At 26.9% G+C, this 11,872-nt stretch overlaps 3 protein-coding genes and 1 long non-coding RNA gene across 7 annotated transcripts; 2 read left to right on the top strand and 2 right to left on the bottom strand.

Moving 5' to 3' along the window:
• Positions 1–114: 114 nt before the first annotated feature.
• LOC118443797 (calcium and integrin-binding protein 1) lies at positions 115–1,685 on the bottom strand. Its single transcript, XM_035871274.2, has 5 exons — positions 1,387–1,685; positions 1,226–1,260; positions 895–1,142; positions 625–823; positions 115–559 (listed from the first exon to the last, which is right to left on the bottom strand). Exons 1-5 carry the CDS (start codon positions 1,435–1,437, stop codon positions 538–540), a joined length of 555 nt encoding a protein of 184 aa, XP_035727167.1. The 5' UTR covers positions 1,438–1,685; the 3' UTR covers positions 115–537.
• A 254-nt stretch (positions 1,686–1,939) lies between these two features.
• Positions 1,940–2,633, top strand: LOC146873332 (uncharacterized). The gene is made up of 2 exons (XR_014983112.1): positions 1,940–2,137; positions 2,339–2,633. It is a non-coding gene; the product is annotated as an uncharacterized LOC146873332 (long non-coding RNA).
• A 415-nt stretch (positions 2,634–3,048) lies between these two features.
• On the top strand, positions 3,049–10,244 carry LOC118443736 (maestro heat-like repeat-containing protein family member 1). 4 transcript variants are annotated; one of them, XM_085656914.1, is made up of 23 exons: positions 3,049–3,066; positions 3,408–3,464; positions 3,549–3,694; positions 3,767–3,975; positions 4,058–4,224; positions 4,309–4,603; positions 4,677–4,880; positions 4,958–5,048; positions 5,124–5,276; positions 5,352–5,495; positions 5,581–5,861; positions 5,948–6,473; positions 6,549–6,706; positions 6,795–6,879; positions 6,948–7,135; positions 7,236–7,494; positions 7,556–7,733; positions 7,812–8,005; positions 8,113–8,487; positions 8,559–8,876; positions 8,956–9,306; positions 9,385–9,554; positions 9,621–10,244. In XM_085656914.1, exons 2-23 carry the CDS (start codon positions 3,422–3,424, stop codon positions 9,808–9,810), a joined length of 4,725 nt encoding a protein of 1,574 aa, XP_085513040.1. In that variant the 5' UTR covers positions 3,049–3,066; positions 3,408–3,421; the 3' UTR covers positions 9,811–10,244. The 4 variants fall into 4 exon arrangements, 3 of the variants coding, with proteins under 3 accessions (XP_085513040.1, XP_035727053.2, XP_035727052.2); XM_035871160.2 differs by lacking the exon at positions 3,049–3,066 and adding an exon at positions 3,103–3,284; XR_004838777.2 differs by lacking the exon at positions 3,049–3,066 and having other exon boundaries at positions 3,103–3,464; positions 9,464–9,554; positions 9,621–9,670.
• On the bottom strand, positions 9,601–11,815 carry LOC118443737 (uncharacterized). Its single transcript, XM_035871162.2, has 6 exons — positions 11,629–11,815; positions 11,345–11,568; positions 11,068–11,257; positions 10,853–10,995; positions 10,575–10,787; positions 9,601–9,741 (listed from the first exon to the last, which is right to left on the bottom strand). The coding sequence occupies exons 1-6, from the start codon at positions 11,722–11,724 to the stop codon at positions 9,723–9,725; spliced, it is 885 nt and encodes a 294-aa protein (XP_035727055.1). The 5' UTR covers positions 11,725–11,815; the 3' UTR covers positions 9,601–9,722.
• Positions 11,816–11,872: the final 57 nt, after the last annotated feature.

The raw sequence follows: 11,872 nt of genomic DNA, 5'->3' as shown, positions 1-11,872 counted from the left end.
TATTAATAAATTAAGACAAAATAATATCTTTAAGAATTATACATAATAATATCTAAAACGTTGCAAATACTATGACAAAATACAATAAAAAATGCAATAAATTGTAATTTTAATTACAATTAAATTAATACTTAAGTTTATACTATATAAATACGCATGTAGTATAAATTTTGTACTGCTGTTTAGACTAAAACTTTAGAGTAAAGAATATCTTTAACATCATGGCATATCTTGAAGAGATTATATTACTATTACTAATGAGAAATATTATCTTGTGGAATACTATATAAATAGAATTTAATTTGTGCATAAGATCCTGTAAAAAGTAACAAAAAAAATATTCAATTGGTGTTATTGTTATTATTAGGCCTGACCATTTGGACTTGGCACATCTTTGGACTTTTAACGTTACTTTCTAATGTTCACATGAAAAAAAAAAATTATTTAGGCCTAGTGCCAATAGCAGCTATAGCATTATTATTATTATTAATATTCAGTCTTTCATTAACTATACTTTGGTCATTTTACTATTATAATTCACAAGCGTATACGAAATGTCCTGTAAATAAAAATAATATTACCTATTTGTTATTGAATCACTATTTTATTTTAAAATATTCTTACTTGGAAAAGTCACTGCTTTTTTCTATTATATGTTCAAATTCTGCAAAACTAAGAGCACCATCATCATCCAAGTCAGCTTCATCAAGTATGTATTGAAGAAGTTGTTGCATATCCATTTCACTTAGTCTTTGAGGAGCTGTTAATCTATCAACTACCAACCTTAAATCTCCAGTTCCCAACATATCATCACCATCAAAATCTATAAATAATTAATAAATGCATTGTTGTAATCATGACATAAATATTGATAAGCGTTATAAACAACATTACCAAATATTCTAAAAGCATGTTCAGCTTTCACAGCTTTTGGAGCAGCATCACTAAATACAGACATCATGTCTAAAAAATCTTCAAATGTACAATCTCCATCTTGACTAGAACTAAAAACTTTGCAGATTCTATCTCCAAAAGGATTTACTCTTAATTCTGGATATTGTAACATCTTGGACATTGGAAGCTTTGCATTCCTGTTGTGTCCAACCTTTTCTGGAGCAAGGGCTTTAAATTTTTGATGTGCACTATCATGAATTAAAATAAAAGTATTTGTAATCATTAATATATAGAAATGTCAATTGATAATAAATAAAATATATGTACTTACTATAGTACTTCTTTTTTTGTGAAGTATGTTAGATCCTATAAAAATTAATATAAAATTAAACAATGAAACGAAATATAAATTAATGTATTTGATATATATGATGTATTGTAATAATTTTTTTTATCAATTATTATAATACATTATTAATAAATATTTATCACCTGATAATCTTGTAATTCCTCTTCAGTAAATTGACTTTTTCCTGCTCCCATTTCTTTATATTTACTTTTTAACAACAAGAAAAATTTATTTAGCTGTTTCTAATTCAAAGTTACCCAATGAAAGATATATATCGATCAGATAATTATTGTTTTTTATATCTTATGTATTGAAAGTATATTATACACTCATTGTTAAGTATTAAAAACATGATGAGATTGTTTAATTGAACATTATTTTACTAAATATACATGCCACTACTGATTAATAACACAGAGCTAAGTAAGATTTGGTAAAATCTAAAATGATTTATCACTTTGTCGCTAGATAGCGTCGTTAAATTATATTTAATTTTCTACTATTACACATTTCATTTACTTTTTAATGAAAAGTTTATTACATACTTTAAAAAATAATATATTTTTCGATTATTTGCTGTTTGTAATAATGATTTCTAATAATTCAATATCGTTTATTAAGAATTTTGATATCATTAAAATTTAAATTTTCACCCTCTTACAACGCCATCTTCCAGTCAAATGTAACATAAAATATTTTAGATCGATAAAAATAAATGGACACATTGTAGGTTGCTGCACGTGTACTACACAATCTTATCGTCTTTTCACAATAAATTGTATTCAGATAATTTTAATAAAACAATTGATAACACAATATGTTCGGAAAAATGTATAAAGAAATTAATAAAGTAACAGGTGTTATAAAAGGAACATATTACGATGGATTCAAATGGTATGTACAGTATATTTAATTTAATAAACACTAATTATACATTTTCAGATTTTTTTATATGAACCACGCATAACCTTGAATTATTTTTAAATCAGTGTTAAGGGAATAACATTTTTTTCTTGCTTTTTTGAAATACTAAACATACATAGATTTGGTTTTAAATTATTTAATATATGTAACACTGTATTTGTATTTTTATAGGTCAGTGGTAAAAAGCATTGCATTTTTTGCACTGGGAGTCAAAATTGCTTTAGAATGCAAGGGAATGGATATTATGCCACCGGTTACAGTGTAAAACAAATTTTATAACATGATGATTTGTTAAGCTTATTGACATTGTTAATATTTCATTACCAGCAACATTCAATGATGAAAAGTAATAATTTTTAATTAAATAGATTGTACTATAATTTATTATCACCCGTTATTTTATCACTTCTTTTTGTATATATAACAAACCAAAAATTAAAAATGAAAGTATATTATCGTGTATTTTCATTGTTGAAATTAACCTAACTATATATATATACATATTTATATTTATATTTATATTTATATTTATATTTATATTTATATTTATATAAATAAATGAAGACAAAATATTAAAAATAACAAGTAAAAAATATGAAATAATCATTTGGTTTTATTTAATGGATTAATATTCATTAGTTATATATCAGTCTAGTACTTTCATTTAAAATTTCTAAACATTTACACGACATTATTTATAGTTACAAAAATCACTTATTACTAATTTCATTTTTTTGTTTATTTTTAATATTTCGAAATCGTAATATCAACAATTATTAAAATAATAAATTTTATTTTTTAAATAATACATTTATGTGTATTTGTGTATGTAAAAATAAAGTATTTTCGTTTCAAATTGAGTGTAAAATATAGTTACATTCGGAGATAACACGAATGTGGTAAGTACTAACACTACCATATTGATATTGTATTACCGTATGTATATTAAACTGATAATATTACTTGTTTGTGATGGCGTGTGATGATATTGAATTTTTGTTACTTATTCGTCAGTAACGATATGATAATGCCAGTTTTCTAATCTATTGAACGATTTTGAAAGATATTCGCCTCAATTAAAGAAAAAAAAATAGAAGTTACAACGTGACACGTGAAAGTATACTTTTTTAATAAATACGATCTGTCATATATTTATTGTATAAACGAACCACTTACAACGAATATGATCAATTTATAATTTTAACTGTTTATTTATGTAATTCTAATATATTTTATTAAGGATAATAATTCATCATGAAGGAAGAAATCGAAAATTCTTGTAATTCAGAGCTACCAGGTATCATATGTTTAATAATAACACAATGAATGATTTTTAAGATATCTTAAGGGAGATATGTCAGGTTATGTTATATTTGTTTAGCGGTAATTGGAGCATTATTGGACACATTAGATGATAAATCAGTAGATGTCAGGCAATCGGTAAATGGAGCAATTAAAACAATATCCGAACAAAATCCTGAAGTTGTAATTCATGCAGCTGTATATTTTTGGGAACTCCATAGAAAGGTATATTAATTTACTATATGTTAAAATTGCATAATTATCTACACAGCTTATAACAAATTATTTTTTTTTAAGATATCTTCAGAACATATGGCTTCTTTACTAACAGTGATGTCTGAAACATGTCAATGTCATGGCGCAAACTTGAATACAGATTTAGCATCGTCAGTTGCAGAACTAGCTGTAAATGAACTCTTTGGCAATGCTGAAAAGGAAGCAGTAGAATTATTAATTTCATTGAGTCAAGTACATTGCACACAGGCAATAGGTGGCCTGTTGACTAAGTAATTTTTCATCATTTCTTTGATTATACAATTATCATCTATTAAATATTATATTTATTCATGATAATATATTTCTTTATAGATTGGAACCTGGAATACTACCATACCATACAGTAGTTCGTACTATAGGAATGATTGCAGAACGTAATCCATGTGCAATGATATCTTTCTTCAAAATCACATTAACTATTATGATCCCAATGTTAAATCAAACACGTGATGAGATATTAAAACAAGCATTCTGCCTTAGTAAATTTCAGCCATAATAATAATTATAATGAAAATAATATACACCTATAATGAAAATATTTTGTTAATGAAAAAATTTTTCAGCATTTGGAAAGATTGCAGAAGCTATAAATGATCATATATTAAATTTAGACAAAGATTCAAGCCCAGAAATTAGTAAAGAAACATTTAAAGAGGAAATATGTTCTGCATTTGATATATTAACATTCAATTGGATAAAAACATCTAAAGATTGTAAAAGTGTGGAAGCAGTGTTGTCATCAATTGTATATATGATACCATTACTACCACAGGAAGTAGATTGTGAAAGAATCATAAAGTTAACACCCATGTTGTTGAATTTTTGTAAAAAAGTTAATACACGTTTAGCAGCAGTTAGGTATGCAATCATTTTCAACTCTCTTTTATTTACCATGATGTTATAATTTCATCAATTTGATTGAATATTGTAGAGTTTTAGCAGTGGTCTTAAGTTGTGCCACAGAAAATGAGAAGGAAGCTCTTCGCTCACTTTTAGAACATATACATCAAGTTTTATCTGAATTAGTTTGTATAATTCCATTTGAAGCATCTCGAGATGTACTTCTAACACATTATCAAGTGTTACAATGTTATAGATCATTGATTATATTATATCCAGAAGAAGGCTTAGAGAGGTAATGATCTTTTATTAAAATAGGTTCATGGTATTATCACTTATAAAAAAAACTTAAATATATATTATATATTATAGAATCTTACAACAATTGAAGTCCACATCAGTATCACAAAAGGCACGGGCGTTGGTAGTTCTTAAACATCTTATTAATACACTTCCATCTGAGGTAATAAAAATATTATAATAAAAATTATATATTTCAAAAAATAATGTAAATATATTAAATCTTCAATATTATTAGGATGATACAACTTTACAACGAATTGCACTTAGTTTACAAGACTCATTGGGAGATAGTAGTGCATTGCAAATGGTTGGAGCTATTGTGACACTTGCAGCACGTCCTACAGTCCCACTTTTACCATCACAAAGAGCAATCTTTGTTCGTTACATGGTAAATGTTAATTATTATATATTGAAATTATTCAAATTAAGTAAAGAAGCAAAAATATATTGTCAATTTTTTAAGATAACTCATTGTGGTGTAAAGAATGATGAATCAGAGGCATATGCAGAAGCATTACATTTGCTTGCAACCACTGTAGAGGGTGCAGAATCTTGGTTATGGCCTTGTCTAATACGTGCTTTACTAGATCCAGCTTGTGTGTCGTCGGTATATATTGATACAATAGTTCATAATACAAAAATATTATAAAACTTAATATATAAAAATATTTCTCATTATTGGTATTTTTTAGGTAGCATCTATATTGCGTGCTTTAGCACCTCTAGCTGTAAAAATAGTTAATAATGGTAATTCTTCCATTAATCAACGAGATTTTCCTGGTACAAAAATTCTAGGCAGATGTTTGGAATTGCTTGGAGATGTACAGAATCGCCTACCGATTGTAACATTCCTAAAGTGTGCAGCACCTTTACTAGGACACCAACTTATGCCATATTGGGATGAAAAGTTAAAGGAAATTACACAATTTTTAAGAGATGATTTTTCTATTAATATCAAATTTATTGAACAGCGGTACGTTACATTTATTTATTTTTTTTTTTTTTTTTTTTTTATAACAGAGATAAATTATACTAAAGATTCTATTAAAATAACTATAGGAATCTCAACTGGGAAGAGAAAATGGTAGAATTTTTAGAAGAGAGCGTAAAGTTAGAAGGAGAAGCATGGAGCTTAAAACTCGCAGATGAATTAGCAGTAAAAGCTAGTATACCACATGTCGCACCTTTGTTAGCATCAATGTGTAGTAGTAATGCTCATATAACACTTCTCATTGAACTTGCACGTTCTGACGTATCCAATGAAGAATTTGCAAGAGCAGTTGGAATTTGTTCTAAACGACATTTGGATGTTGTAATAAAATTAATGGAAGAAGCTTGTATGGCAGAAAATACTAGAAAAATTCCTGTAAGATTATTAGGTTTTGTTAAAGATTCAAAAGCTATAGCCACAGCAGAAGCAGCAAAAGCTGGCTTGTTAAGATGTTATGCTGAGATTGCACAAAGGGGAGATGTACAAAAATTGTATCCATCATTGGAAAAAAATATATTACCATGGATTATACGACAGATAAATGATTGCAAAGAGTTAACTACTAAAGAAGTTGGATTATTAGCATTAGAACAGGTAATTTTATATTTTTACGTTAATAATAATGCAAAAGTATCATCATATGAACATACATAAATAAATTTTGTAAAGGTTGCCAATGCTGTTCATCCTAATAGATTTGAAAAATCAGCTGGATTGCATGGAAAAAGTAGTGGACTTGCAATTTTATTAGGAATTTTGCAAACATCATCAGGATATAGACCACTACAACTGTACCCAAAAGTATTGAAGACTATAGTGTCACTGGTGTATCCTTTTATTAAAAAAGAAAAATTTTAACAAATGTGCCAATTTTATTATATTATAATATAGAAAAATTCCTAAATATAATTATAGACGTATACCACCACAATTGAATTCAGAAGAAAGAGGAATTGTACTGAGCACAATTTTGGATAAAGTTATAGGTGCCAGTACAGAGGTATACAATATATAAACATATGAATCAATATGATTTCACATAGCTCATTCTTTCATTTTTTTTCACAGGTAATTCTATTGTTACAGTCAGAATTTATGCAGCAGGTAATAGATGAATTAGGAATTGTATGTAGTGAAATTGTATCCGATTCTGCTGATGCATTAGCTGATCTTATTGACATAATGTTACCTTGGATGCAATCAAAATCAACCACTGAAAGAAAAACTACCTTATTAGTATTAAGGACAACTCTTAGGTAGATTAACAATTTTTTAATAAATATTGACTTTCATTGATTGTTATTATTATTATTATTATTATTTTAGTTTTGTATTAACTTAATTTTGCATTTATAGATCATACTATAATTCTTTAAAATATACTTATCCTGGTGGTAAACTAGAACCAGGGAGGCTTATGGGAAGAGTTTTATCATGGTGTGCAGATTCAGAACATTCGCTTAGACCAATAGCAATAGATTGTGTAGCATTATCATTAAATATTGGAGCTCGACATCGCGCTTTATCCCCTGATAATAATTTAGACAAAGACTTACATAATTCCAAGAAAATTATTGTTGGTGAAGACCCAAAAGCTTGTTATGATGGCATTAAAGTAAGTTCATTAAACTTTATGGTTTCATGTATAATAAGTGTAATGGTATATTTTTATTTAGATTTTAGCTACAGCTGTATCTGAAAGAATTAATAGTGGTGACATTATCAGCCTAGCAGAAGGTTTAATAGAAGGTTTGTTATTTCGTGGAGAAGCGAGTTTTGCTGCAAGTGTAGCTCTGTCCCAACATTTTAAAATTAAGGGATCAGAAATATCTATAAGTGATATTACCTTAGTTGGTGAGTTCTATAAATTTTTAATATACATCAAAATTTAATATGATTAAAAATGTATAATGTATTTTAATTATTATATAGATAGTATTATTGCACAAATGAGACAGATGGAAGATAATAGTTATAGAAGAAATACTGCAATTGCTATTAAATTCCTAATGGAACATCATCCTGAAGAAGTAATCGAACGACTTTTATGTCAACCACTGCCATTAGATAGAGGCAGTGAAGAATGTTGGAAGGCACTTGGTGTTAGTTTAGATTTAGGTTCTCGTGTACGTTTTAATAACATTTTCTGCATTATAATTAATTGTTTTAAATTAAGTGAAAATTTTTTGTTTAATTTTATATAACATCAAAGTTTCCGATTTTATTTGTTTAGGCTTTGGAATTCCTTCTGACAAAATTAGAAAACAATAATTTATTTGCGGAAAATGCTACTGTACAGACTGCTAAAAATGGTATAGCATCTTTTCCATCATTGGCAGCTATTGTAGCTCTACGACATTTACTACAATCTCCAAATTCAAAAGAACTGGTTGATAAACAGTTATCAAATCTATTATCAGTATTATTGAAATATCTTGCAGGATGGTTACATGTTGATGCTCCTGTATGTGTTATTAGTACTAAATTCGGTTATGTGCCAAATAGAGAAGGATGTAGGATAAATCCACATACAGAAGCTTATTCTGTATTAGTCAATGTATTAACTGTAGTAGATTCAAATATAGCATCAAGTTTACTTAATGAAAATGTGAGCACAATAATAATTTTATGATTATGCATTACAGCTTCTAGTATCTATTAATAATTTACAAATTTTAGATCTTTTCCTCTGAAGCACAAGCTGAGGAAAGTGTAGTGGCAACAGTACGTACAATGATGAGATGTATATATACGAAGAATAATGTATTATCAACTTTGACTCAGTCTTTGGGAAAAATGATGACAAGTACGATTTCTGCCCAAAGAGCAGTAGCTGCAACTTTTTATTCTGAATTAATAGGGAAAGTTAATTATGATGTTATATGGCTAGATGCAATTATAAATACATTGTATGAAGCAAAAGCTGATTCATCTCCTTTGGTTAGAAAATTAGCTACTATTGGACTTGCAAGAATTGCCTATTTAGAGCCTAAACAGGTAATAAAATTTACTTATAGATAATATCTAACTGCTTATTCCATATTTAGTACATTTTTTATGAAGTATATTGTTTCAGGTTGATGAATATTTTGATAATTGTATGGATGCATTACTTGATGGTTTGGAAGAATCTGCCACTGGAGATGGAGGTAATGATGTGATTTTAGAATCACTACGTGGTCTTTCTGTACTATTATCAGTTCAGTTTGGGCGTTCAGTAAGTCCTCGAGTTGTACTTGCTTTAAAACCATTCATTGAAAAAGAAAACTGGGAAATGAGATTAGCAGCTATAAGTGCCTTAAGTGCTGTAGCTTGTAGTTGGCAGAAAATGGTTACTTCACCAGATGATGATATAAAAAATCACCTTTTGGGTTGCTTACCCTGTCTTACTATAAGACTAGAGGATGAAAATGTTACAGTAGCTAAGGTATCATATTAGTAATTAGTAATTATTTATTTGTTAACTTTTTGGTGTGTATATACTTTTATTATCTATAATCAATAGATAGCACAAGAAGCTTTACATAATACAGCAAGATTATTACAGTGTCAACCATTATTTGATTTAATACATGCTTCCTTAGGACTAAATATCGAATTTAATTTTGAAAAATTTATATCGAATTTGATACATTGTCTACAAAAAGTGCTTCCACAAAGAGCAGAAGAACTCAGGTATTTATAAATTTTGAAATATTAATATGAAATATATTTTACATGTTTAATAATTATTGTTTTCAGAAATGCTGTAGTTCGAGGATATTCAAGATCTGAAAATTCTAATACTAGGGCAACATCTGCATTACTTTTAGGATATTTTGGTTCACCAAGGCCAGAAGATATTCAAAGGTTGCTGCAACTTCTACGGGATACAGAAAGTATTGTTAGAAAGCGTGCTGCATATGCACTATCTTTATGTTTTGTTTTATGATGTAATGAATAGCTTTTAGTATCTTATTCTCGCAATGTTTAAATATTTTAATGTAAGATTAAATGATTCTACATCATGGTTGTTATATAGTAAAGTATCCTTTGTCATTTTATCTATATAAAGCTTAATATATATATATTTATACGAAATTAATAATTATAAAAAGTTTATATATTTATTTAAATAATCTACATAAAAGCTATAATATAATTATAATGTAAACACTGTGAATAATCTAATGCTACTATTATAAAAACAAAAAAAAGCATTACATTTTATATATACATTTAAATAATATTATTACAGATATATTAATAAAACAAAACTCCCTTATTAGAAATATTTTATCTATTAAATAATTAAACATGTATTGTTTCACATATATAACATTGTCAACGGTGTATGGAGTGTTGCTTGCTAAAGCGTTCAAATAATTACAGCAAATTTATAAATAAATATAATTGATTAATAATAATCTTAATTTTCAACAAAAAGTAAATTTACCATATAATATTAAGTGTTTATATAATTTTTCAAAAATGATAAACAATAAAGAATTTTTCGAGACGATTGTTTTTAATTTAGGACTTTGAACATCTGCAATATATATTTATATATATATATATATATATATATATATATATATATATATGTATATATATATATATATACATATATATATAGAGAGATTATATTCATTATATAAAATATTAGATTATAATTAAATATGTGCTATTTTAATAAAATATATAAAATATACATACCGATGAAGTGCCTGTGATATAGATAAATCTGGATGAACAATTGGTAATACCTTTTTCTCTAAAGGAATACCTAAACCTACGCATGGTCTATAACCACCATACGTCAGAGATAACTTATCATAAGCTATACGCAATTTATCTTTTTCTAACAATCTTTTCACTTCCAATCTTTCATTACTTGGTTCTGTTTCTAAATGTTTACTTTCTGAGTTACTAGAAATAATGAAAAATATTTTTGTAAATTTTCAAGGAAAATTCATAATGTAATGTAAATTTACCTATGTATAGGATCAATTTTTGATCTAATATTATTCAAAGTTGACGTAGTACTCATAGAAAATAAACGATCTTGCAATTTATCCCATTTGTCAGCTTCGGTTGGAAACCGTGCTGATAAAATACACAATGGTTTTTGCATACTCTATAAAACAATAAATGTTTTAAATAGTTGTTCCAATTTGTAACTATAACAATGTAATCATGTAGTCCATACTTCTTTACATATTTCTTCTACATTTATTTCAGTATGACATGGATGTTTTGGTTCAAAATCACCCCAAACATCTTTAGAAGCATGATTTGATGTTGTCATGTATGTAAAATCAACCAATAGTTTTCTTGTCTTAGAATTCTGTATATCATCAAGACTTATACCTGGAGTCATATACACACGTGGCCTAGATCTATATATTGTTAAAATATTTCATTATTTACATTAATCTTATTTAAAAAAAGGATATTTTACATATTACAAGTATTATTTTTCTGACCTTATTACTTCTTGATACCCATGATCTCCAAGAATTTTGTGTCTAATTGATGGCTTTACAGAAATACTTACTGTATCTCTAGATTCCCAAAGAGTATTAAATGGTATTTGCTTATCATAGCTTAAGCATTGTAAAGTATCATGGGCTCTAACTGTCTGTTTTGATAAGTCTAAATATTTTGCATCCTTTAATGGACTTATAACGTGTACTGTTGCGGAAGTTTTCTAAATGATGTGATTTTTTATGTTACAAAGTATAATTGTTTTATATGATCATAAATTTACCTCTGTTAAACTCAACGGATGATGTACATAATCATATTTATAAGTAGTTGGTTCTTCATATAACTCTATATTTTTTTTGTACATACAATTTGTCATAGTTTAATATATGTCATTCAAGTATATCAAATAAAACAAATCTGGATTTTTAATGCAATCCGTATTAATATGTAATAGTGAAGTTTGATATATATTCTAGATATATCATTGTTTTATAAAAAAAAAAAAAAAATGTATATATATATAT

This window comes from Vespa mandarinia, chromosome 1, assembly GCF_050613455.1.
Source record: "Vespa mandarinia isolate Hongniang chromosome 1, ASM5061345v1, whole genome shotgun sequence".
Taxonomy (NCBI): domain Eukaryota; kingdom Metazoa; phylum Arthropoda; class Insecta; order Hymenoptera; family Vespidae; genus Vespa; species Vespa mandarinia.
Note: the sequence above shows the minus strand (reverse complement) of the source record. Positions and strands in the feature narration are given on the sequence as shown.